At 46.4% G+C, this 26,741-nt stretch overlaps 3 protein-coding genes across 7 annotated transcripts in view; 2 read left to right on the top strand and 1 right to left on the bottom strand.

The window, feature by feature from the left end:
* Positions 1-351: 351 nt before the first annotated feature.
* On the top strand, positions 352-17,442 carry LOC109900216 (neuroendocrine protein 7B2). 3 transcript variants are annotated; one of them, XM_020495907.2, is made up of 6 exons: positions 352-622; positions 1,302-1,530; positions 5,572-5,721; positions 16,057-16,169; positions 16,496-16,549; positions 16,858-17,320. In XM_020495907.2, exons 1-6 carry the CDS (start codon positions 551-553, stop codon positions 16,960-16,962), a joined length of 723 nt encoding a protein of 240 aa, XP_020351496.1. In that variant the 5' UTR covers positions 352-550; the 3' UTR covers positions 16,963-17,320. The 3 variants fall into 3 exon arrangements, with proteins under 3 accessions (XP_020351496.1, XP_020351497.1, XP_031692685.1); XM_020495908.2 differs by having other exon boundaries at positions 398-547; positions 16,858-17,442; XM_031836825.1 differs by having other exon boundaries at positions 550-662; positions 16,858-17,442.
* Positions 17,443-17,553: 111 nt separating this feature from the next.
* On the top strand, positions 17,554-19,508 carry LOC109900214 (gremlin-1-like). Of its 3 annotated transcripts, XR_004211850.1 has the most exons (3): positions 17,554-17,665; positions 17,866-19,182; positions 19,228-19,508. XR_004211850.1 is itself a non-coding variant. In XM_020495906.2 (2 exons), the coding sequence occupies exon 2, from the start codon at positions 17,872-17,874 to the stop codon at positions 18,415-18,417; it is 546 nt and encodes a 181-aa protein (XP_020351495.1). In that variant the 5' UTR covers positions 17,554-17,665; positions 17,866-17,871; the 3' UTR covers positions 18,418-19,508. The 3 variants fall into 3 exon arrangements, 2 of the variants coding, with proteins under 2 accessions (XP_020351495.1, XP_031692686.1); XM_020495906.2 differs by having other exon boundaries at positions 17,866-19,508; XM_031836826.1 differs by having other exon boundaries at positions 17,556-17,665; positions 17,871-19,508.
* Positions 19,509-19,684: 176 nt separating this feature from the next.
* LOC109901315 (formin-like) overlaps positions 19,685-26,741 on the bottom strand; it is a 59,732-nt gene continuing 52,675 nt past the window's right edge. Inside the window, exons 16-17 of the mRNA XM_031836824.1 lie at positions 25,068-25,149; positions 19,685-21,194 (exon numbers count right to left, since the gene is read on the bottom strand). Coding sequence (XP_031692684.1) covers positions 21,147-21,194; positions 25,068-25,149 — 130 coding nt within the window. The 3' untranslated portion in view covers positions 19,685-21,146. The remainder of the gene's footprint in view (positions 21,195-25,067; positions 25,150-26,741) is intronic.

Below are 26,741 nucleotides of genomic sequence, written 5' to 3'. Positions count from 1 at the left end.
AGCAGGAAGCTGTACCGAACCCCCTGGAAGAGCAGGAAGCTGTACCGAAACCCCTGGAAGAGCAGGAAGCTGTACCGAACCCCCTGGAAGAGCAGGAGACATACCGCTCTGGATAGAGTTCTATTCATCACATGTAATGGTCCATATGGCAGTTGTCATGGTTTTTATGATTTTTGCATTGAAGATAAAAATGGGGGGTTTATCAATGTCATATTTTATTATAAAGACATTCTGTTATATCTTTGGAGCCTTTTTGACTGCATATTTAATTGATTTTCCCTTTACATATTCCCTGTAGCCCACCTGTCCAATATGTCTGTAAAACTAAATGTTTTAATAAATAGTCCTTTTTAAAATTATTTTTCTTTGGAATCAAATTTATGAAAATTGACGACTATTTTAGCCACAGCTTAGGCTATTGCATGTTTGTCTACTAATTTATAAAGAACACGAACACGCCACCCTGATGCAATAAATTATCGACATCGTTTAAAGACATCCACGGAGAAGCCAGGGATTGTTTTTGTGCCTGACAAGAGCCAGTAAGGTAATGATCCGTGGAGCGAGGACTGCATCCTCCGTTAGCATCACAAGCTCTTTCTCACCGCATCCAGGATACACCGTAAGGAAAACGATACATCGTGAAGTCAGATAAATATCGTGTAGGCCATTTCGATATGTGTAACAGTAGCCAATGAGATTGAAAATATTGCATCTGTTGAATGTCGTTTATTGGTATATCCTGAATGTGTATGACTGTTGCGGCCTCTGTAGCATATTTGCCCGATGGCGCACATTTTTGTTTTCACAGAAAAGATGCAAACGCACGTATGCCTTAATTCCAGATATAGGTTGATTTTGATTTATATGGCAAATTAGGATTACGCGTGCAACATTTTTGCAATGTATTGGGCTATAGTACATGTATTTATGTTCTAGACATGATTTACAAATAAAACACTTAGCGTACCTGCGTAATAATGGATTTATTAGGATGGTTCTAGGTTAAGCCAATGTCTACATTAATTTGGTTATCCGCAGTATTTGGACATAAAGCGATTCCGATGGCCGAATGGTGCGTGATATCATTATCTTACAAGGGGAAGGAACAACAAAAGTGTCTATTTGCACCTGCCTTCTGTTAGTCAACTGTTTACATATGGGTTAATGATGGTTTCTGTCAGGTGGACATCCTTCTGAAATATAATTAGAATGACGTTGTCAGTTGCATTTTCTACTAAATATATGATTGATAAGCAACGTTATATATATATATATATATTTTTATCTCCCTATTGCAGACAGAGATGGGTTCGACGGTCAGGTTGAGTAGAACCGTGTTGCTGGGCGTTCTGGTGTGCATGGCGGGGCTGGCATCCGCCCGGAGCCCCCGCACGGCAGACCAAGTATCTGAGGCCGATATTCAACGCCTCCTACACGGCGCCATGGAGCAGCTGGGCATCGCTCAGCACAGGATCGAGTACCCCGCTCACCAGGCCAGCAACATCGTGGGTCCCCAGAGTATCCAAGGTGGGGTCCATAATCGGAGTTAAAGGAGTTGTCTGTTTTAGTCATAGTGCTCTGTTAGTTGGCTTGACCTGAAGTATATTTCAGGCTTGTTAATCTTCCATTCTTTTTTGTTGTCAATGAAGCAAAAAGTACAGTAACTGTATTGTATTTGACAACTTGTTTAGTAATCAAACACTATACCTATAAAACAGTATGAGTGTAAGACCACAAGCCTAGTCTGTGTGTATCTGGGGTGTGTCATGATTTGGCACATGGGTTATGTCTAAGCAATATACTCTCCACTCTATTGCAGGCAATTTTCCATCGTGAAATTAAATGACATCTGTTTTGAAATGTTCCCTACCAGTAATTATACCACAGAGCTGTCTTGTGTCCAGTTCATAGCCTTGGATAAATCACTCAGCGACATCCCATATGTTCAAAAGTAGTGCACTTCATAGAGAATATGGTTATGGGCCCTGGTCAAAAGTAGTGCACTTCATAGGGAATAGGGTTATGGGCCCTGGTCAAAAGTAGTGCACTTTAGGGAATAGGGTTATGGGCCCTGGTCAAAAGTAGTGCACTTCATAGGGAATATGGTTATGGGCCCTGGTCAAAAGTAGTGCACTTCATAGGGAATAGGGTTCCATTTTGTACATGGCCATAATGGAGTTTAATAACAGGTCTACATCGATGTGGACCGGCAAGTAAGCTATTTTATATTGTACCAAAGCTCCTGCCAAATGTTCGAGAGTATTGAGGGGATATATTCTGTGGGAGAGAGGGCATGCATCTCGGAGTGAGGAAAATGTTTTGCCAATGGTTATAGTTCCCAGTGCCATTGTGAAGATCACATTTACATTTCAGGCCTTGGGTTTCTGTACTTGGGATTGTGTTTGGAGATGGGACAAGGTACAAGGTCCCATCATTAGAACGTGCGTTGAAGATGTCGTTCCCATAGCAACGATTAAAACATTCCCTAACCAGAAACCGTGGATTGATGGCAGCATTCGTGTGAAACTGAAAGCGCGAACCACTGCTTTTAATCAGGGCAAGGTGTCTGGTAACATGACCGAATACAAACAGTGCAGCAATTCCCTCCGCAAGGCTATCAAACAAGCTAAGTCACGGACCAGGATGTCTTGCTCCCAGGCAGACTAAATAACTTTTTTGCCCGCTTTGAGGACAATACTGTGCCACTGACACGGCCTGCAACGAAAACATGCGGTCTCTCCTTCACTGCAGCCGAGGTAAGTAAGACATTTAAACGTGTTAACCCTCGCAAGGCTGCAGGCCCAGACGGCATCCCCAGCCGCGCCCTCAGAGCATGCGCAGACCAGCTGGCCGGTGTGTTTACGGACATATTCAATCAATCCCTATACCAGTCTGCTGTTCCCACATGCTTCAAGAGGGCCACCATTGTTCCTGTTCCCAAGAAAGCTAAGGTAACTGAGCTAAACGACTACCGCCCCGTAGCACTCACATCCGTCATCATGAAGTGCTTTGAGAGACTAGTCAAGGACCATATCACCTCCACCCTACCTGACACCCTAGACCCACTCCAATTTGCTTACCGCCCAAATAGGTCCACAGACGATGCAATCTCAACCACCCACACTGCACACTGCCCTAACCCATCTGGACAAGAGGAATACCTATGTGAGAATGCTGTTCATCGACTACAGCTCGGCATTCAACACCATAGTACCCTCCAAGCTCGTCATCAAGCTCGAGACCCTGGGTCTCGACCCCGCCCTGTGCAACTGGGTACTGGACTTCCTGACGGGCCGCCCCCAGGTGGTGAGGGTAGGCAACAACATCTCCACCCCTCTGATCCTCAACACTGGGGCCCCACAAGGGTGCGTTCTGAGCCCTCTCCTGTACTCCCTGTTTACCCACGACTGCGTGGCCACGCACGCCTCCAACTCAATCATCAAGTTTGCGGACGACACAACAGTGGTAGGCTTGATTACCAACAACGACGAGACGGCCTACAGGGAGGAGGTGAGGGCCCTCGGAGTGTGGTGTCAGGAAAATAACCTCACACTCAACGTCAACAAAACTAAGGAGATGATTGTGGACTTCAGGAAACAGCAGAGGGAACACCCCCCTATCCACATCGATGGAACAGTAGTGGAGAGGGTAGCAAGTTTTAAGTTCCTTGGCATACACATCACAGACAAACTGAATTGGTCCACTCACACAGACAGCATCGTGAAGAAGGCGCAGCAGCGCCTCTTCAACCTCAGGAGGCTGAAGAAATTCGGCTTGTCACCAAAAGCACTCACAAACTTCTACAGATGCACAATCGAGAGCATCCTGGCGGGGTGTATCACCGCCTGGTATGGCAACTGCACCGCCCTCAACCGTAAGGCTATCCAGAGGGTAGTGAGGTCTGCACAATGCATCACCGGGGGCAAACTACCTGCCCTCCAGGACACCTACACCACCCGATGCTACAGGAAGGCCATAAAGATCATCAAGGACATCAACCACCCGAGCCACTGCCTGTTCACCCCGCTGTCATCCAGAAGGCGAGGTCAGTACAGGTGCATCAAAGTTGGGACCGAGAGACTGAAAAACAGCTTCTATCTCAAGGCCATCAGACTGTTAAACAGCCACCACTAACATTGAGTGGCTGCTGCCAACACACTGTCAATGACACTGACTCAACTCTAGCCACTTTAATAATGGGAATTGATGGGAAATTATGTAAATATATCACTAGCCACTTTAAACAATGCTACCTTATATAATGTTACTTACCCTACATTATTCATCTCATATGCATATGTATATACTGTACTCTATATCATCGACTGCATCCTTATGTAATACATGTATCACTAGCCACTTTAACTATGCCACTTTGTTTACATACTCATCTCATATGTTATACTGTACTCGATATCATCTACTGTATCTTGCCTATGCTGCTTTGTACCATCACTCATTCATATATCCTTATGTACATATTCCTTATCCCCTTACACTGTGTATAAGACAGTAGTTTTTTGGGGGGAATTGTTAGTTAGATTACTTGTTCGTTATTACTGCATTGTCGGAACTAGAAGCACAAGCATTTCGCTACACTCGCATTAACATCTGCTAACCATGTGTATGTGACAAATAAAATTTGATTTGATTTGATTACAGTGATTTTGCAAAGTATTCAGACTCCTTTGACTTTCTCCACATTTTGCAACTTTACAGCCTTATTCTAAAATGGATTAAATATTGTTTTTCCCTCATCAGTCTACACACTACCCCATAATGACAAAGTGAAAACAGGCTTTTCGATTTTTTTTAAACAAATTTATTCAGACCCTTTGCTATGAGACTTGAAATTGAGCTCAGCTGCATCCTGTTTCCATTGATCAGCCTTGATGTTTATACAACTTGATTGGAGTCCACCTGTTGTAAATTCGATTGGACAAGAAATGGGCTCCCGAGTGGCGCAACGGTCTAAGGCGCTACAGTCACCACAGACACCCAGGTTAGATTCCAGGCTGTATCACAACCGGCCGTGATTGGGAGTCCTATAGGGCAGCGCACAATTGGCCAAACGTCATCCATGATTGGCCGGTGTAGGCCGTCATTGTAAATGAGAATTTGTTCTTAACTAGTTAATCTAGTTTAATAACAGTTCCATAAAATTAAGAAAGTGAAGGCACACACCGTAGAGCTCCGAGACAGGGTACTTAAAGAATGTACTGTACACAAATAACATATCTAGACTTAAGTATTGTATTCTGATATAGATTTCAATTTTACTTGCGCTAATCAATTTGTTAAAGCAGCAGTCTTGGATCTTAATAAGCACAACACATTTATAACATATCATATGAATTGGTTGACGTCGTACACAATTGGATGAAATGCTACACAAAAAAAACTGGGGATCTGATTTGGCTCGTGAGCACCACTTTCAAAACTACTGGCTGAAATTCAACAAGTTCTGGAGCATCACTATAAAATGTAAGAATGGTAGTAAACATGCCCCGTCTGTCCCTGTCATGACTAAAAAAATATATTCTTGTCATGTTCTGTTTCCTCCACTAGGTGGAGCCCATGAGGGGCTGCAGCACCTGGGTCCCTATGGAAACATCCCCAACATCGTAGCTGAGCTGACAGGGGACAACATCCCCAAATACTTCAGTGAGGACCATGGCTACCCCAACCCTTCCAACCCATGTCCACTAGGAAAGACGGGTAAACAAATAGCCATATTTCTGTTTGACAAGGATTTCTCCTTTAGGCTTGGTGCCTAACTTTCAGTACCGTTACAGTCTTGCAAGACCACAAGACAGACATCAAGTTAGCTAAAGCAGGAACAGGCTTGCACTCAGCGAGGCTCTATCCTTTGTTTCTGGGTGGTTGGTTCTCTGTCCCTGTATCAAATGTTTTGTCACATGCGCCGAATACAACAGATGTAGACCTTACAGTGAAATGCTTACTTACAAGCCCTTAACCAACAATGCAGTTTTAAGAAAATACCAGCCCCAATTTTTTTTAAACGACATCGTCTGGTATTGAGGTCCTGGATGGCAGGAAACTTGGCCCTGGTGATGTACTGGGCTGTACGCACTAAACTTGCTGTCGGAAGCTGAGCAGTTGCCATACCAGGCAGGGATGCAACCATGCTCTTGATGTTGGTTCTACAGCTGCTTCTGAGGATCAATGCCAAATCTTTTCAGTCTCCTGAGGGAATAGGTTTTGTCGTGCACTCTTCACGACTATCTTGGTGTGTTTGGACCATGTTAGTTTGTTGCTGTTGGGGAGGCAGGTAGCCTAGTGGCTAGAGCGTTGGCCTAGTAACCGAAAGGTTGCAAGATCGAATCCCAGAGTTGACACGGTAAAAATCTGTCGTTCTGCCCCTGAACAAGGCAGCTAACCCATTGTTCCTATGCCATCATTGAAAATAAGAATTTGTTCTTAACTGACTTGCCTAGTTAAATAAAGGTTTAAAAAAATGTGCGGACCCCAAGGAACTTCAAGTTCTCAACTACAGCCCTGTCAATGGCGTGCTCGGTCCTTTTCCTGTAGTCCACAATCATCTCCTTTGTCTTGATCACATTGAGGGAGAGGTGCAAGGACAACAACCACACGGTAAGTTCTCTGACCTCCTCCCTATAGGCTGTCTGATCGTTGTCGGGGCTCAGGCCTACCACTGTTGTCATCAGCAAACGTAATGATGGTGTTGGAGTCGTGCCTGGCTGGGCAGTCATGAGTGAACAGGGAGTACAAGGAGGGGACTGAGCACACACCCCTGAGGGGCCCCTGTTTTGAGGATCCGCGTGGTTGATGTGTTACCTACCCTTACCTCCTGGGGGCGTTCTGTCAGGAAGTCTAGGATCCAGTTGCAAAGGGAGGTGTTTAGTCCCTGGGTCCTTAGCTTAGTGATGAGCTTTGAGGGCACTTTGGTGTTGAACACTGAGCTGTAGTTAATGAACAGCATTCTCACATAAGTGTTGCTTTTGCCCAGGTGGGAAAGGGCAGTGTGGGGTGCAATAGACGTTGTATCATCTGTGTATGTTGGTGCGGTATGCAAATTGGGGTGGGTCTAGGGTTTCTGGGATAATGGTGTTGCTGCATTTCATGGCTACAGATGTGAGTGCTATGTGTTGGTAGGCAGGTTACCTTTGCTTCCTTGGGTACAGGGACTATGGTGGTCTATTTGAAATATGCAGATATTACAGACTCAGTCAGGGACAGGTTGAAAATGTCAGTGGAGACGCTTGCCAGTTGGTCAGTGCATGCTCGGAGTACACGTCCTAGTAATCCGTCTGGCTCTGCAGCCTTGTTAATGTTGACCTGTTTGAAGGTCTTACTCACATCGGCTGCAGAGAGCGTGATCAGTCATCCGGAAAAGCTGATGCTCTCATGAATTACCTCAACGCGAGCATATACAGTTGAAGTTGGAAGTTTACATACACTTTAGCCAAATGGATTTTCACAATTCCTGGCGACATTTAATCCTAGTAAAAATTCCTGTCTTAGGTCAGTTAGGATCACCACTTTATTTTAAGAATGTGAAATGTCAGAATAATAGTAGAGAATTATTTATTTCAGCTTTTATTTCTTTCATCACATTCCCAGTGGGTCAGAAGTTTACATACACTCAATTAGTATTTGGTAGCATTGCCTTTACATTGTTTAACTTGGGTCAAACGTTTCAGGTGGCCTTCCACAAGCTTCCCACAATAAGTTGGGTGAATTTTGGCCCATTCCTGACAGAGCTGGTGTAAACTGAGTCAGGTTTGTAGGCCTCCATGCTCGCACACGCTTTTTCAGTTCTGCCCACAGATTTTCTATGGGATTGATGCCAGGGCTTAGTGATGGCCACTCCAATACCTTGACTTTGTTGACCTTAAGCCATTTTGCCACAACTTTGGAAGTATGCTTGGGGTCATTGTCCATTTGGAAGACCCACGCTTAAACTTCCTGACTGTCTTGAGATGTTGCTTCAATATAGCCACATAATTGACCTTCCTCATGAAGCTATCTATTATGTGAAGTGCACCAGTCCCTCCTGCAGCAAAGCACCCCCACATGATGCTGCCACCCCCGTGCTTCACAGTTGGGATGGTGTTCCTAGGCTTGCAAGCCTCCCCTTTTTCCTCCAAACATAGCGATAGTCATTATGGCCAAACGGCTCTATTTTTGTTTCATCAGACCAGAGGACATTTCTCCAAAAAGTACAATCTTTGTCCCCATGTGCAGTTGCAAACCGTAGTCTGGCTTTTTTATGGTGGTTTTGGAGCAGTGGCTTCTTCCTTGCTGAGCGGCCTTTCAGGTTATGTCGATATAGGACTTGCTTTACTGTGGATATAGATACTTTTGTACCTGTTTCCTCCAGCATCTTCACAAGGTCCTTGCTGTTGTTCTGGGATTGATTTGCACTTTTCGCACCAAAATACGCTCATCTCTAGGAGACAGAACGCGTCTCCTTCCTGAGTTGTATGACGGCTGCATAGTCCCATGGTGTTTATAATTGCGTACTATTGTTTGTACAGATGAACGTGGTACTTTCATGTGTTTGGAAATTGCTCCTAAGGATGAACCAGACTTGTGGAGGTCTACAATTTTGTTTTTGAGGTCTTGGCTGATTTCTTTTGATCCCCCCCTCCCCCCATGATGCCAAGCAGAGAGGCACTGAGTTTGAAGGTAGGCCTTGAAATACAGCCACAGGTACACCTCCATTTGACTCAAATGATGTCAATTAGCCTATCAGAAGGTTCTAGAGCCATGACTTCCTGATGATTCGGTCTTAGTCCTGTATTAACGCTTTGCCTGTTTGATGGTTCGTTGGAGGGCATAGTATGATTTCTTATAAGCTTCTGGGTTAGAGTCCCGCTCCTTGAAAGCGGCAGCTCTACTCTTTTGCTCAGTGCGAATGTTGCCTGTAATCCATGGTGTCACGCCCTGGTCAAAGTATTTTGTGTTTATCTTTATTATTTGTTCAGGCCAGGGTGTGACATGGGGTTATTGTATTGTCCTATTGGGGTTTTTGTAGGCATTGGGATTTGTGGTTGATTAGGGGTGTGTCTTGTATAGGCTTGGCTGCCTGAGGCAGGGCGACCGAGAGCATTCAACCAGGTAAGGTTGGACGGGCTCGGTGCTCAAGAGCTCCAGTGCGCCTGCACGGCCCGGTCTATCCGTCACCACCTCCACGCACCAGTCCTCCGGTGGCAGCCCCCCGCACCAGGCTGTCTCTCCGGCCCATCCTAACGGGGGCTCCCTCCTCTCCAGCGCTGCCAGAGCCTTTCTCCTCTACAGCGCTGCTGGAGTCTCCAGCCTGTTCAGCGCAGCCAGAGCCTTTCTCCTCTGTAGCGCTGCTGGAGTCTCCCGCCTGTTCAGCGCAGCCAGAGCCTCTCTCCTCTCCTGCGCTGCCGGAGTCTCCCGCCTGTTCAGCGCAGACAGAGCTGCCAGCCTGCATGGAGCAGCTAGAGCTGCCAGCCTGCATGGGGAAGCCAGAGCTGCCAGCCTGCATGGAGCAGCCAGAGCTGTCAGTCTGCATGGAGCAGCTGGAGCCTCCAGCCTGCATGGAGAAGACAGAGCTGCCAGCCTGCATGGAGCAGCCAGAGCTGTCAGTCTGCATGAAGCAGCCCGAGCTGTCAGTCTGCAAGGAGCTGTCAGTCTGCAAGGAGCTGTCAGTCTGCACGGAGCTGTCAGTCTGCAAGGAGCTGTCAGTCTGCAAGGAGCTGTCAGTCTGTAAGGAGCTGCCAGTCTGCAAGGAGCTGCCAGTCAGCACGGAGCTGCCAGAGCTGTCAGTCTGTAAGAAGCCGCCAGAGCTGTCAGCCTATATGGAGCAGCCAGTGCCGCCAGTCTGCCCAGCGTCGCCAGTCTGCCCAGCGCCGCCAGTCTGCCCAGCATCGCCAGTCTGCCCAGCACCGCCAGTCTGCCCAGCGTCGTCAGTCTGCCCAGCGCCGCCAGTCTGCCCAGCGCCGCCAGTCTGCCCAGCGCCGCCAGATCTGCCAGTCGACCAGACTCTTCCAGATCTGCCAGTCGACCAGACTCTTCCAGATCTGCCAGTCGACCAGACTCTTCCAGATCTGCCAGTCGACCAGACTCTTCCAGATCTGCCAGTCGACCAGACTCTTCCAGATCTGCCAGTCAACCAGACTCTTCCAGATCTGCCAGTCAACCAGATTCTTCCAGATCTGCCAGTCAACCAGACTCTTCCAGATCTGCCAGTCAACCAGATTCTTCCAGATCTGCCAGTCAACCAGACTCTTCCAGATCTGCCAGTCAACCAGACTCTTCCAGATCTGCCAGTCAACCAGACTCTTCCAGATCTGCCAGTCAACCAGACTCTTCCAGATCTGCCAGTCAACTAGACTCTTCCAGATCTGCCAGACTCTTCCAGAACTGCCAGTCAGCCAGACTCTTCCAGATCTGCCAGTCGGCCAGGATCCGCCAGTCGGCCAGGATCTGCCAACCAGCCAGGTTCTGGTAGATCTACCTACCTGAATGAGCTTCCTCTCACTCCTGAGCTTCCTCTCACTCCTGAGCTTCCTCTCACTCCTGAGCTTCCTCTCACTCCTGAGCTTTCTCTCACTCCTGAGCTTTCTCTCACTCCTGAGCTTTCTCTCACTCCCGAGCTTCCCCTCAGTCCTGAGCTGTCCTTCAGTCCCGATCTGCTCCTCAGTCCAGTGGGTTTCTGGGTGAGGACTACTAGGCCATGGTCGGCGGCGAGGGTGGACTATCCAGGGACGAAGGGAGAGGGGATTAAGACGTTGACTGAGTGGGGTCCTCGTCCCGCGCCGGAGCCGCCACCATGGACAGACACCCACCCGGACCCTCCCTATTGTTTTGAGGTGCGTTCGGGAGTCCGCACCTTACGAGGGGGGGGTTCTGTCACGCCCTGGTCAAAGTATTTTGTGTTTATCTTTATTATTTGTTCAGGCCAGGGTGTGACATGGGGTTATTGTATTGTCCTATTGGGGTTTTTGTAGGCATTGGGATTTGTGGTTGATTAGGGGTGTGTCTTGTATAGGCTTGGCTGCCTGAGGCGATTCTCAATCTGAGTCAGGTGATTCTCGTTGTCTCAGATTGGGAACCGTATTTAGGTAGCCTGAGTTTCACTTTGTATTTTGTGGGTGATTGTCCTTAGTGTCCTATGTGTACTCTCTGTTAGTTTGCACCAGATAGGCTGTTTCGGTTTAGTTTATTGTTTTTTGTAAGTTCGTGTTTCTTTGTTGTATTAAACATGGATCGCAATCGACACGCTGCAGTTTGGTCCGACTCTCCTTCATCACCACTAGAAAACCGTAACACGTGGCTTCTGGTTGGGTTATGTACGTACAGTCACTGAGGGGATGAAGTCCTCGATGCACTTATTGATAAAGCTAGTGACTGATGTGGTGTATTCCTCAATGCCATCGGAAGAATCCCGGAACATATTCCAGTATGTGCTAGCAAAGCAGTCCTGTAGTTTAGCATCTGCTTCATCTGACAACTGGTGCTTCCTGCTTTACCTTTTGTTTGTAGGAATCAGATTTACCAAATGGAGAGACAAATTGTACACGTCTCTGTGTGGAGTAAAGGTGATCTATATATTTTTTTGCCCTCTGGTTGGACATTTAACATGCTAATAGAAATGAAGTAAATCTGATTTAAGTTTCCCTGCATTAAAGTCCCCGGCCACTAAGAGCTCCGCCTCTTGTGTATAGTCAGTAAAAAACTCTGGATGAGCTTTTTCTTGTTTGCGTACGGCGGTATACAGCTCATTGAGTGCGATTTTAGTGCTAGCTGTATGTTCTTAATGTCGTCATTCAGCCACGACTCTGTGAAACATAAGATATTACAGTTAATATATGTGCTTTTCAGTCCCATTTATTTTCAAGCGATTGAAAGTTAGCTAGCGGGACGGAAGCCAAGGGAAGAATAGCCACTCATTGCCTGATCCTCGCAAGGCACCTTGATCTTTTTCCACAATCTCCGTTTCCTTCTCCAGTGAATCACAGGGGATCTGTGCCTGGTTGAGTGTCTGTAGAAGTATATCCCTCCTGTCCAACTCGTTGAAGAACTCTTCATCCAGTTTGAGGTGAGCAATCGCAGTTTTGATGTCCAGAAGCTCTTTTCGGTCATAAGATGGTAGGAGTCACATTATGTACAAAACAAGTTATGAACAACGCAAAAACAAACAAAAAATAGCATGGTTGGTTAAGAGCCGGTAAGATGGCAGCCACCCCCTCCAGCTCCATCAATGTGTATTTTATATCTGAGGAATCCTCCTAGTACTTGTCCCTGACTCGTTATAGCTGCAGATCAGTGGCGGTAAGGGCCGTTTGTGATGGAGGACATTTATTCATTTTTTTCGTATCAGCATGGCCTTATTTCTATTACAGCATGTTGGATGACTGTCATTCATATTCCATTAACCCAGTTCAATGTAACATCGATAGGTTTAGGTTACTACATGATACTCACATTTCCCCTATACCAATCATGAGGTTGCTACAACCTGGCCTTCAAATTAAAGTCTAGAACATAGGTGTGCGCAGGTCGAGAGAAATCTGAGATGACAATGACACATGGACATACAGTGAAACATTCAATACCGCCTTGCACACTCTTGTCTGCGTCTAGCTTAACTAGGGTGTAATCATTATTCCAACAGTGGCAAACGGGAGTTTCTATTGGACAAATTTTGAGTATTTTTATCCGTGTTTCATTTGCTTCTGTTTTAGAAACGTTTTTCAACATTTGGTGGAATGAATACACCCTTGATCACGCATAAACAGTCACTTTCATAGCAGCCACATTGTATTCATTCTAGCCTCTACGCACTCTCCTCCTCTCACTTTTCCCTTTTGTTTGTGGACTTCAATGAACACATCAGCTGTATGTGACCAGGTGGAAAAAACCTTTCCAAGCCAAACTACTGATTTGCGTTGTTTGTTTCTATGTTTTGTTTGGTCAGGGTGTGATATGAGTGGGCATTCTATGTTGTATGTCTAGTTTGTCTATTTCTATGTGTTTTGGCCTGATATGGTTCTCAATCAGTGGCAAGTGTTTGTCGTTGTCTCTGAACGACAGATTTGTACCTTGTCAGCTCGGGGGTTTGAACTCCAACGCTCTAACCACTAGGCTACCTGCCACCCCAAATGAGTTAATGGGGAGATTGGAGGAGAGAGTTATGAGGGAGGTGCTGTGTTGGTGCTTGAGGCACGACATCCATCCGACGGAGCGTGTCGGGGATTTGATGTCACCTGGGTCAGCCCTCCATACTCGTCCTGAGGTGCGTGCTAGCCGTCTGGTGAAGACTGTGCCAGCCCCATGCATCAGGCCTCCTTTGTGCCTCCCTAGCCCTGCACGTCCTGTGCCAGCTCGGCATTACAGTTCTCCGAGCCGTGCTTACCGTGGCAGGCGTTTTACTGGTCAGGCACCGTGTTATGCGGTGGAGCGCACGTTGTCCCCAGTACGCGTGCTTAGCCCGGTGCGCTACATCCCAGCTCCCCGCATCTGCCGGGCTAGGGTGAGGATCCAGCCAGGGCGGATGGTGCCAGGCCTGCTCTCAAGATCTCCAGTGTGCCTTCTCGGTCCGGTCTATCCGGTGCCATCTCGAAGCACCAGCCCTCCGGTAGCTGCCCCCCGCACCAGGCTTCCTGTACGTCTCCAAAGCCCAGTGCTCCCTTTCTCCTCCCCGCACTCGCCCTGAGGTGCATGTCCATCGGCCCAGTACCACCAGTGCCGGCACCACGCACCAGGCCTACAGTGCGCCTCATCTGTCCAGAGTCTCCCATCTGTCCTGAGCCGCCAGAGTCTCCCGTCTGTCCTGAGCCGCCAGAGTCTCCCGTCTGTCCTGAGCCGCCAGAGTCTCCCGTCTGTCCTGAGCCGCCAGTCAACCAGGAGCTGCCAGAGCCGTCAGTCAGCCAGGACCTGCCAGAGCCGCCAATCAGCCAGGAGCCGCCAGTCAGCCAAGAGCCGCCAGAGCCGTCAGCCAGCCAGGAGCCGCCAGAGCCGTCAGCCAGCCAGGAGCCACCAGTGCCGTCAATCGGTCCGGAGCTGCCCTTTAGTCCGGAGCTGCCCCTCAGTCCAGAACTGCCCCTTAGTCCGGAGCTGCCCCTCAGTCCAGAGGCGCTCCTCAGTCCAGTGGGGCCTTTAATTAGGGTCTTAGGCCCAAGGTCGGAGGCGAGGGTCGTCTCTCTAAAGAGGCCCTTGAAGAGGGCAATGACTATGGTGGAGCGTGCCAGAGCCGCCACCGCGGCCAGATGCCCACCCAGACCCTCCCCTATAGGTTTAGATTTTGCGGCTGGAGTCCGCACCTTAGGGGGGGGGGGGGGGGGGGGTACTGTCACACTCTGACCATGATTTGCATTGTTTGTCTCAATGTTTTGTTTGGTCAGGGTGTGAAATGAGTGGGCATTCTATGTTGTATGTCTAGTTTGTCTGTTTCTATGTGTTTTGGCCTGATATGGTTCTCAATCAGTGGCAGGTGTTTGACGTTGTCTCTGATTGGGAACCATATTTAGGTAGCCTGTTTTGGATTGTGGTTGGTGGGTTATTGTCAACATGTTATGTTGCATGTTAGCACAGTGTTTCTATAGCAGTCACGTTCGTCTTGTTAGTTTGTTTGTTTTGTTGAGTGTACTTTGTGTTTTTTCGTCAATCATTAAAGTATGCATTCACACAACCCTGCGCTTTGGTCTCCTCACTACGACGATCGTGACACCACTATACACAGCCTACGTTGTCTCCATATTAGCTAAAGTAACGTCTTTGTCAACATAGATAATATAATTAACGCGTTAGTAAACCCTCTACAATCTTGCAGTAACATTAGTATATAGTCAGTAAGCAGTACACCGGCGGGACCCGGGGCAATAGATTAATAAAACCAAAAGCTTACCTTGACTTGGAGTTCCAGTGTTGTTGGATAGTCATAGCCAGCTAACTAACATAGCATCCCTCGGTTTGAGCCGGGTGTTTGAGTAACTAAACTAGCCAGATGCATTTGTTAGCTAATTAAGTGAGAGAGAGAAATTGACTTGCTTCGCCTTCATGTAAAAAAATGTTTTTGTTCAAAACTGTTCAACTATTGTCTTTCTCTTTGAGTCAGCTACTCACATTTTATGCACTGCAGTTCTAGTTAGCTGTACCTTATGCTTTCAGTACTAGATTCATTCTCTGATCCTTTGATTGGGTGGACATGTCAGTTCATGCTGCAAGAGCTCTGATAGGTTGGAAGATGTCCTCCAGAAGTTATAATTACAGTGCAAGTCTATGGAAGGGGGTGAGAACCATGAGCCTCCTAGGTTGTGTAATGAAGTCAATGTAGCCAGAGAAGGACGGCAACTAGCTGTCCTCCGGACACACCATGGTGTTACCCTATAGAGGTGCTGTTGAGGCTACTATAGACCTTCATTGTAAAAGTGTTTCTATCAATTATTTGGTGAGGTGAATATATATATTATGTATATATATATTATATATAAAAAATGATGACTTTATCCATGTTTTACAATTTCAATAATTACAAATAAATAATTGAAATTCACTGAGGAGGATGGTCCTACTCTGAAGAGCCTCCACTGCTGCAGAATAGTCTAGGGTTTGCCTTGTCTATGTCCCTTTCTCATTTGGGAAAAAAAATCCATTCTCCTCCGTAGCACCAGAAACCGATGAGTTGTCGAGGCGATGTCAGTTTTGTTAGTGTCCTCCCCTCTTACCACGTTCCATCAGGATAGTCGAGTGTGTCCTTCACGGAGGAGTTTTGATATCTGCCACACCACCTTTGAATCAGCTGTTTTAAAGAAAATCAGGCACAAGTTTAAAAGGAATAAGTAGCATGTTTTTATCTATAAAATGTCTTGAACAACTAACTTCATTTGTTTTTGACTTTAGACAGTTATTTTTGGGATCCTACCCCTGTAAAAGCAATTTGCCTGACGACGTGAGTGGAGGAGTCCATTTTTGTCCACATTCCGTCTCCTCGCCACCTCTCCTCGTTTTTTTTTTAAAGCGAGAGCGGATGCAGGAGTTGCACAGATCCAACGTTGAAAAATCTTGACCATGTCCTCTCGTTGCTTGTTACTGTAGCTGCAGATGGTTGTCTGGAGAATGTCCCAGACACAGCAGAGTTCAGCAGAGAGTTCCAGAACCATCAGCACTTGTTCGACCCAGAACATGACTACCCTGCTCTGGCCAAGTGGGTGAGTGACTAGGGCAACTTGGTCAAATTGCCTTCAGAGTGTACAGGCAACTTCACCCTCCTCCACTAGGCTCGAGTGGTTACAACAAAGCGGTGCCCCCTGTACCATTGAATAAGTCCATCTCCTTACCCTCTTTTAGGAAATGTTTTTCCGCTTGTATTAACTGACACCACACCCCATCTGTGGACACTAGACAAGTCAACCACGGAAGCGTCTCTGTTCCCTGAAAAGGCTCAATTTATGTGTTTATGATTACAGAAAATAAAATCATGTGCTGTAAAACAATAGAAACATTCTTTGTCACTAACAATACTTTGTCATTTCAGAACAAGGAACTGTTGTACCAGAAACTGAAGGGAGGACCCAAAAGAAGACAAAGGGTTATAACTGCTTTTCCTCAGCTTTTTGTATAAATTGTATCTGTGAAACCACATCAACCCCATTGAGTTGTTATGCCCTGAAGGGGATAATGCCCTTTTAAACTCACATTTCTGGATTAAGTTGCATGTTGACCGACCAATGTCAATTTTGAATCCAGACGACATTCTTTCATTTCTCCGTCGATGATCACAAACGCCTCTGGAACACCTATAGCTTTTACCTATCTACCGACACCTTTTTCAAGAATGATTTTACATCCCAGCACCAACAACAACGCAATGTCACATTTGCTCCCTTTTCATTCCAGAGTGTCAATAACCCCTATCTGATGGGTCAGAAGCTGGACAACGTTGTAGCCAAGAAGTCTGTTCCCCACTACCCAGAAGAGGAGGACTATAGAACATCCACCTGAACCCCACCCCGCGTTGTTCTAACGTTACTAACCCCACCATGTCACATCACTAAAACTAAAGTATATTCCAAATGACATCACAAAAGTATTGGGAGTGTTCTCTAAATATTACTTTAATCACCATTACATTTAGTTGAACTACGTAGCCTACTAACAACGTTACATGCAGTAATAGCGGTATATTGATATGTACAACTTGTGTAAAAAAAAAACATTTAAAAAAGGTATTATACTCTGCTATTTTCAGTTCTCAATCAATCATTGATCTATCAAAAGTATTGATACTCAGTTTATTTGTGTGCCTGTGATGTATGATTCACCCTGTGAAGCTGAATTTTCTGTTTTTATCAAACAAATATGCTGTTGATGTTTTGATCTGGTTTTGCTTCTTCTTTGTGTGGCTCAAGCCTTAACTAAGTCTCTTGCTGTTTTCTTTCTGATCATTTTCTGTTCATTTAAAATAAATGATTTACTCTGCAAGTTTCCCAGGTTTGAGCCATTTTTCCGTAGGATCTATGGGAGGATGACGGGCGTTGGAGGGGGCGGGTACCATCCCTCTACTGTACTTAAATCTGAGACAGTACAGCTAGACAGCAGTTTGTTTTGCCTCTTCCAAGAAGAGATCATACAGGGATAATTCCATTTAAGCAATATCTTAATCCCGCAGGGAATCTCTCTGTCGTGTCGTTTGTGTAGGACACAGGTGAGCCAATCTAGCTATTTATCGTTTTCGCTCTACCTATTACGATGTTGAAATTATTCTATTAGTCTTAACTGTACGCTATAACCACTTGGAAATGTATTTGGTTTGACATTACTGCATAAACCTTGCTAAAAGTTATGCGTAATTTGTTCTGTTGATTTCCATGACGGCTTTAGTTGTAATTATTTAATATTCCATAGATCAGGATGAAGACGTCAGTCTTTGCCTCGGCCATGGTGTTGGGACTACTCTTCTGTTCGCAAAGGAGCGCAGGGGTAGGTGGCTACCAGGGTTCCTTTCAGCACCCATACAAATACAACTCCAGTCCCAACCAGTCTGAGCGCTCACCGCAGCAGCCACCACAGAACGGATTTGTCTCCCGCCAAATGGGGCCAGTAACTGCCAACGACGAGGTTCTAGAATCCAGCCAAGAAGCCTTACACGTCACGGAGCGCCGGTACCTCAAACTGGACTGGTGCAAAACGCAGCCGCTGAAACAGACAATCCACGAGGAAGGATGCCTCAGCCGCACTATAATCAATCGTTTCTGTTACGGGCAGTGTAACTCATTCTACATCCCCCGACACATCTACGAAGATGACGGGGCTTTCCAATCGTGTTCCACCTGTAAACCGAAAACATTCACAACTGTCACCTATACCCTCATATGTCCCGGGCAGTCACCCAGCTCCCGAAAGAAACGCGTCCAGCGCGTAAAGACGTGCCGCTGCGCTTCCATAGACCTGGATTAGGCCTAGTTAAAACCATAGGTGGACACAGTCTCTGTTGGTTTGCTTTCCACGGGAAGAATTAAAAGGTACCGACCAATGCATACAATTAAATGTGCTTCCATTGCAAAAACCGAATATGCATGAGGGAGAGACTATCCAATCTTAATCTGAAAAGGGGAGATCAAAAGACAACGAAACCAAGGGATGGAACTGTTCAAAACCATTCCAAAACCCTAAACTGGTAGCTATGCCAACCCCAACAGACTCCCCAGTGTAATGTATGGGACTATAATGACTGGTTTGGCATAATTGACTGGTTTGGCACATTGTAAATGGCTTTGCGCCTAATACAAATAACAGTATCACTGTGGATACCAAAAGGTTTGCGCCTAATACAAATAACAGTATCACTGTGGATACCAAAAGGTTTGCGCCTAATACAAATAACAGTATCACTGTGGATACCAAAAGGTTTGCGCCTAATACAAATAACAGTATCACTGTGGATACCAAAAGGTTTGCGCCTAATACAAATAACAGTATCACTGTGGATACCAAAAGGTTTGCGCCTAATACAAATAACAGTATCACTGTGGATACCAAAAGGTTTGCGCCTAATACAAATAACAGTATCACTGTGGATACCAAAAGGTTTGCGCCTAATACAAATAACAGTATCACTGTGGATACCAAAAGGTTTGCGCCTAATACAAATAACAGTATCACTGTGGATACCAAAAGGTTTGCGCCTAATACAAATAACAGTATCACTGTGGATACCAAAAGGTTTGCGCCTAATACAAATAACAGTATCACTGTGGATACCAAAAGGTTTGCGCATGTTTGCCATTTAAAATAAGGCGAAAAAGCCACAGTGTAAGAATTTGACAGACTATTTTTGTAAACCGTTGAGAGCATATATTGTTTCCACTGTGTGGAATATGAGTTGGTGGATGCGTTCACTTCCAGAGCGCTAGACGAGTGTGGTGTTCATGAATATTGGCTTTTCTTTTCAAACTTTGCCCCTGTTAGACGTCACTTAAATGTACTTGTTATTGTATTAATCATGTATATAAAGTGGTTGCTGAATAAACTCATGATTGTACACCTTATTGAACTAGTTTGTGTTGTTGGGGTTGTAACAACAGACTGATTGCAAGATAAAGTACATCAATTCTCTCTCTCTATATATATTAATATGATTGACAGTGGAAATGTAAGATTATAAACTTAAATGTATTATAAAACAAACAAAACTTCTGATATTTAATATCAGAAAACAGACAACTGAATATCAAATCTATATTTCATAGAAAGTTTACCATACAATCTAGATACATTGTTTTATTAATTTGTCCAGTTATTATATCAGCTATTAGCCTTTTTTTAATAAATGCTTTATTTAACAGGGCAGTGCTAGGATGAGGTGCAGAATTTAAAAAAATCCAAATTAACATAAATATTTATCATCCTATTGCCAGTATCCCGTTGGTCAGTGAATGCATCTGCAACTTTGTGACCTCTGAACCCATTGTAAAAGGGGTTTCCTCTAGTGTCCAGCGAGGGCAGGGTCAATGGGCATCCAGGACAGTACAGTGTTCCAGGCTTAGTCCATAACAGGGTGGGCAGGATCAGAGACTAGTATGATCCTGATCACCCCCCTGGCTAAGGGGTGGTGACGGGAGGTCGGAGGAGTCCCCAGTCCTGTGTGGGTGGCTAAGGGGCAGTGTCGGGAGAAGGTGGGAGGAGTCCCAAGTCCTGTGTGGGTGGCTAAGGGGCGGTGACGGGAGAAGGTGGGAGGAGTCCCCAGTCCTGTGTGGGTGGCTAAGGGGCGGTGACGGGAGAAGGTGGGAGGAGTCCCCAGTCCTGTGTGGGTGGCTAAGGGGCGGTGACGTGAGAAGGTGGGAGGAGTCCCCAGTCCTGTGTGGGTGGCTAAGGGGCGGTGACGGGAGAAGGTGGGAGGAGTCCCCAGTCCTGTGTGGGTGGCTAAGGGGCGGTGACGGGAGAAGGTGGGAGGAGTCCCCAGTCCTGTGTGGGTGGCTAAGGGGCGGTGACGTGAGAAGGTGGGAGGAGTCCCCAGTCCTGTGTGGGTGGCTAAGGGGCGGTGACGGGAGAAGGTGGGAGGAGTCCCCAGTCCTGTGTGGGTGGCTAAGGGGCGGTGTCGGGAGAAGGTGGGAGGAGTCCCAAGTCCTGTGTGTGTGGCTAAGGGGCGGTGACGGGAGAAGGTGGGAGGAGTCCCCAGTCCTGTGTGGGTGGCTAAGGGGCGGTGACGGGAGAAGGTGGGAGGAGTCCCCAGTCCTGTGTGGGTGGCTAAGGGGCGGTGACGGGAGAAGGTGGGAGGAGTCCCCAGTCCTGTGTGGGTGGCTAAGGGGCGGTGACGTGAGAAGGTGGGAGGAGTCCCCAGTCCTGTGTGGGTGGCTAAGGGGCGGTGACGGGAGAAGGTGGGAGGAGTCCCCAGTCCTGTGTGGGTGGCTAAGGGGCGGTGACGGGAGAAGGTGGGAGGAGTCCCCAGTCCTGTGTGGGTGGCTAAGGGGCGGTGACGGGAGAAGGTGGGAGGAGTCCCCAGTCCTGTGTGGGTGGCTAAGGGGCGGTGACGGGAGAAGGTGGGAGGAGTCCCCAGTCCTGTGTGGGTGGCTAAGGGGCGGTGACGGGAGAAGGTGGGAGGAGTCCCCAGTCCTGTCACACATCAAACCATCACTCTTCTCATTAATGTCTTCTCTTCTCTGTCCTGTTCTTCTCTGTTCTGTCTCTCAGCTTGTGGCCACCATGTTTGCTTCTTTCTGGCGCAGTCTCTCTTTCTGTCAGGGCAGGGAAAAGGGGTTATTGTTTTTCATTAGGGACAGTAAGCAAATTGTCTCCACATACTGTACCGTACTGGCTTTTAAGTAAGCCTTGTCCAACTAAGTCATTAAGTAAGCCTTGTCCAACTAAGTCATTAAGCCTTGTCCAATTAAGTTATTAAGTAAGCCTTGTCCAATTAAGTTATTAAGTAAGCCTTGTCCAACTAAGTCATTAAGTAAGCCTTGTCCAACTAAGTCATTAAGTAAGCCTTGTCCAATTAAGTCATTAAGTAAGCCTTGTCCAACTAAGTCATTAAGTAAGCCTTGTCCAACTAAGTCATTAAGTAAGCCTTGTCCAATTAAGTCATTAAGTAAGCCTTGTCCAACTAAGTCATTAAGTAAGCATTGTCCAACTAAGTCATTAAGTAAGCCTTGTCCAACTAAGTCATTAAGTAAGCCTTGTCCAACTAAGTCATTAAGTAAGCCTCGTCCAATTAAGTCATTAAGTAAGCCTTGTCCAACTAAGTCATTAAGTAAGCCTTGTCCAACTAAGTCATTAAGTAAGCCTTGTCCAACTAAGTCATTAAGTAAGCCTTGTCCAACTAAGTCATTAAGTAAGCCTTGTCCAATTAAGTCATTAAGTAAGCCTTGTCCAACTAAGTCATTAAGTAAGCATTGTCCAACTAAGTCATTAAGTAAGCCTTGTCCAACTAAGTCATTAAGTAAGCCTTGTCCAACTAAGTCATTAAGTAAGCCTCGTCCAATTAAGTCATTAAATAAGCCTTGTCCAACTAAGTCATTAAGTAAGCCTTGTCCAACTAAGTCATTAAGTAAGCCTTGTCCAACTAAGTCATTAAGCCTTGTCCAACTAAGTCATCAAGTAAGCCTTGTCCAACTAAGTCATTAAGCCTTGTCCAACTAAGTCATTAAGCCATGTCCAATTAAGTTATTAAGTAAGCCTTGTCCAATTAAGTAATTAAGTAAGCCTTGTCCAATTAAGTTATTAAGTAAGCCTTGTCCAATTAAGTCATTAAGTAAGCCTTGTCCAAATAAGTCATTAAGTAAGCCTTGTCCAACTAAGTCATTAAGTAAGCATTGTCCAACTAAGTCATTAAGTAAGCCCTGTCCAACTAAGTCATTAAGTAAGCCTTGTCCAACTAAGTCATTAAGTAAGCCTCGTCCAATTAAGTCATTAAGTAAGCCTTGTCCAACTAAGTCATTACGTAAGCCTTGTCCAACTAAGTCATTAAGTAAGCCTTGCCCAACTAAGTCATTAAGCCTTGTCCAACTAAGTCATTAAGTAAGCCTTGTCCAACTAAGTCATTAAGCCTTGTCCAACTAAGTCATTAAGCCTTGTCCAACTAAGTTATTAAGTAAGCCTTGTCCAATTAAGTTATTAAGTAAGCCTTGTCCAATTAAGTTATTAAGTAAGCCTTGTCCAATTAAGTCATTAAGTAAGCCTTGTCCAAATAAGTCATTAAGTAAGCATTGTCCAACTAAGTCATTAAGTAAGCCTTGTCCAACTAAGTCATTAAGTAAGCCTTGTCCAACTAAGTCATTAAGTAAGCTTTGTCCAACTAAGTCATTAAGTAAGCCTTGTCCAACTAAGTCATTAAGTAAGCCTCGTCCAATTAAGTCATTAAGTAAGCCTTGTCCAACTAAGTCATTACGTAAGCCTTGTCCAACTAAGTAATTAAGTAAGCCTTGTCCAACTAAGTCATTAAGCCTTGTCCAACTAAGTCATTAAGTAAGCCTTGTCCAACTAAGTCATTAAGCCTTGTCCGATTAAGTTATTAAGTAAGCCTTGTCCAATTAAGTTATTAAGTAAGGCTTGTCCAATTAAGTTATTAAGTAAGCCTTGTCCAATTAAGTCATTAAGTAAGCCTTGTCTAACTAAGTCATTAAGTAAGCCTTGTCCGAGCCAGAACAGCCCATAGGGGGAGGAGAATTTCACTCTTTTGAGGCCCAGTGGAAGTTATTATGCATGGAACAGTAATTCAATTATTCAATCAAACCCAGGTTCCTGAGATAGATCAAAAGATATAATTGCACTGTTTTGCCTGAATCCCAAAATCTATCAAATGGATGATGGTTATAACTTAGCCCCAAAATCTGGTTAGCGTGAAAGATGATTGATCATGATCCTATCTATCGTACTGTGCAGTGCAATGGTGTTGCTTTAAACCCATAGAATTACATAACTGTAGTATATCACTCTGTACACTGAGTGTACAAAACATTAAGGACACCTGTTCAATCCACTTTGGTGAAGGTGAGGAGACAGGTTATAGATGTTTAAGCCTTGAGACAATTGAGACAAGGATTGTGTATGTGTGCCATTCAGAGGGTAAATGGGCAAGATTTAAGTGTCTTTGAACAGGGTATGGTAGTAGGTGCCAGGGGCATCGGTTTGTGTCAAGAGCTGCAACGCTGATGGGTTTTTCACACTCAACAGTTTCCTGTGTGTATCAAGAATGGTCCACCACCCAAAGGACATCCAGCCAACTTGACACAACTGTGGGAAGCATTGGAGTCAACATGGGCCAGCATCTCTGTGGAACGCTTTTGACACCTTGTAGAGTCCACGCCCTGACGAATTGAGGCTGTTCTGATGGCAAAAGGGGGTGCAACTCAAAATAGGAAGGTGTTCCTAATGTTTTGTCCACTCAGTGTATATCTCTATACTCTCACCAGACTGTTAGGGTGTACTTCATATCTTTATACCACAGCATTGTTGAACCGTCGTTTCTGATTGGCTTGAAGGGCATCTTTGAGTGTGCATTATTTCTCTTTATAAACTGGGTGGTTCGAGCCCTTATGCTGATTGGCTGACAGCCGTGGCGTATCAGACCATATATCACGGATATGACAAAACATTTGTTTTTACTGCTCTAATTACGTTGGTAACCAGTTTATAATAACAATAAGGCACCTCAGGGACTTGTGGTATATGGCCAATATACCACGACTAAGGGCTGTATCCAGGCACTCTGCATAGCGTCGTGTCTAAGAACAGCACTTAGCCATGGTATATTGGCCATAATGTTTATCTTGCCTATGCCGCTCTGTCATTGCTCATCCATATATTTATATGTATACATTCTTATTCCATTCCTTTACTTAGATTTGTGTGTATAAGGTAGTTGTTGTGGAATTGTTAGATATTGCTGCACTGTCTGAACTAGAAGCACAAGAATTTCGCTACACTCGCATTAACATCTGCTAACCATGAGTATGTGACAAATAAAATTTGATTTGATTTGATATTCCACACCACCTCATGCTTTAATGCTTAAGTAATGCACTGCAATAACCATGAAATTCATTCTAACATGTTTTCTGTTTGTGTTGAGTTGAGTGGTAATGTTTCCCTGAGACTCACCACACTGTGAAGGTTAATCAGATGTGATGAATAGTCGATAGTGGTGCTCAGAGCTCTATACTGTATGCAGGGGCGCAGCTTTCACGGGGGACGGGGGGGGGAACATGACGAGAGAGAGAGTGAGAGAGCGAGAGAGAGCGAGAGAGCGAGAGAGCGAGAGAGAACGAGAGAGCGAGAGAGCGAGAGAGAGCGAGAGAGAACGAGAGAGCGGGAGAGAGCGAGCGAGAGAGCGAGCGAGAGAGAGAGCGCGAGAGAGAGCGAGAGAGAGCGAGAGAGAGCGAACAAAAATTGCATTTTTGTTCCCCCCCAGTTGTATCATTGGAATGTGATACAAGACGAGGCAACAGTGTGCTTTAGGACCATGTGGACGCCTCAGAGAGGTTGGAGAGGCTGTTTGGATTATTTATCCAACCAGATAAAAAAAAAATCTATGTCCCTCCCACTTCTAAAACCAAAGTTGCACCTCCTGACTATATGTCTATTTTAAGTTTGAGTCGTGTTGTTCTCACCAGACTGTTAGGGATGATCTTCCTAGTTTCCACCTTCTTGTCTGCTGTAATCTTCTTCACCGACAGCTGAGCCTCTTTCAGTCTGGGAGAAAGATGGAAGGATGGGGAAAAGAGGTTCACATCAGTTTCATAGTGAGAGTGCTGACCTAGGATCAGCCCCCCCCCCCCTCCCAGGAGCAGGTTCACATCAGTTTCATAGTGAGAGTGCTGACCTAGGATCAACCCCCCCCCCCCCCCCAGGAGCAGGTTCACATCAGTTTCATAGTGAGAGTGCTGACCTAGGATCAGCCCCCCCCCCCCCAGGAGCAGGTTCACATCAGTTTCATAGTGAGAGTGCTGACCTAGGATCAGCCCCCCCCCCCCCCCAGGAGCAGGTTCACATCAGTTTCATAGTGAGAGTGCTGACCTAGGATCAGCCCCCCCCCCGCAGGAGCAGGTTCACATCAGTTTCATAGTGAGAGTGCTGACCTAGGATCAGCCCCCCCCCCCCCCCAGGAGCAGGTTCACATCAGTTTCATAGTGAGAGTGCTGACCTAGGATCAGCCCCCCCCCCCCCCCAAGGAGCAGGTTCACATCAGTTTCATAGTGAGAGCGCTGACCTAGAATCAGCCCCCCCCCCCCCCCCCCCAGGAGCAGGTTCACATCAGTTTCATAGTGAGAGTGCTGACCTAGGATCAGCCCCCCCCCCCCCCCAGGAGCAGGTTCACATCAGTTTCATAGTGAGAGTGCTGACCTAGGATCAGCCCCCCCCCCCCCCCCCCCCCCAAGGAGCAGGTTCACATCAGTTTCATAGTGAGAGTGCTGACCTAGAATCAGCCCCCCCCCCCTCCAGGAGCAGGTTCACATCAGTTTCATAGTGAGAGTGCTGACCTAGAATCAGCCCCCCCCCCCAGGAGCAGGTTCACATCAGTTTCATAGTGAGAGTGCTGACCTAGAATCAGCCCCCCCCCCCCCAGGAGCAGGTTCACATCAGTTTCATAGTGAGAGTGCTGCCCTAGGATCAGCCCCCCCCCCCCCCAAGGAGCAGGTTCACATCAGTTTCATAGTGAGAGTGCTGACCTAGGATCAGCCCCCCCCCCCCCAGGAGCAGGTTCACATCAGTTTCATAGTGAGAGTGCTGACCTAGGATCAGCCCCCCCCCCCCCCCCAGGAGCAGGTTCACATCAGTTTCATAGTGAGAGTGCTGACCTAGGATCAGCCCCCCCCCCCCCCCCCAAGGAGCAGGTTCACATCAGTTTCATAGTGAGAGTGCTGACCTAGAATCAGCCCCCCCCCCCTCCAGGAGCAGGTTCACATCAGTTTCATAGTGAGAGTGCTGACCTAGAATCAGCCCCCCCCCCCCAGGAGCAGGTTCACATCAGTTTCATAGTGAGAGTGCTGACCTAGAATCAGCCCCCCCCCCCCCAGGAGCAGGTTCACATCAGTTTCATAGTGAGAGTGCTGCCCTAGGATCAGCCCCCCCCCCCCCCAAGGAGCAGGTTCACATCAGTTTCATAGTGAGAGTGCTGACCTAGGATCAGCCCCCCCCCCCCCCCCCCCCCCCCCCCCCAGGAGCAGGTTCACATCAGTTTCATAGTGAGAGTGCTGACCTAGAATCAGCCCCCCCACCCCCATCAATGTAATCTTAGACACTGTGATCAGAATTGATCCTAAATCAGAACTCTGAGACACTTG

Source organism: Oncorhynchus kisutch, linkage group LG12 (genome assembly GCF_002021735.2).
Source record: "Oncorhynchus kisutch isolate 150728-3 linkage group LG12, Okis_V2, whole genome shotgun sequence".
Lineage (NCBI taxonomy): Eukaryota > Metazoa > Chordata > Actinopteri > Salmoniformes > Salmonidae > Oncorhynchus > Oncorhynchus kisutch.
Note: the sequence above shows the minus strand (reverse complement) of the source record. Positions and strands in the feature narration are given on the sequence as shown.

Excerpts from the sequence above, each read along its gene's own strand:
- LOC109900216 (XM_020495907.2), top strand. The coding sequence starts at position 551 with ATGATCCGTGGAGCGAGGACTGCATCCTCCGTTAGCATCACAAGCTCT. Across the intron at positions 1,531-5,571 it reads GGGTCCCCAGAGTATCCAAG|GTGGAGCCCATGAGGGGCTG; the intron begins GTGGGGTCCATA and ends TTCCTCCACTAG. Across the intron at positions 16,550-16,857 it reads GACCCAAAAGAAGACAAAGG|AGTGTCAATAACCCCTATCT; the intron begins GTTATAACTGCT and ends TTTTCATTCCAG.
- LOC109900214 (XM_020495906.2), top strand. The coding sequence starts at position 17,872 with ATGAAGACGTCAGTCTTTGCCTCGGCCATGGTGTTGGGACTACTCTTC.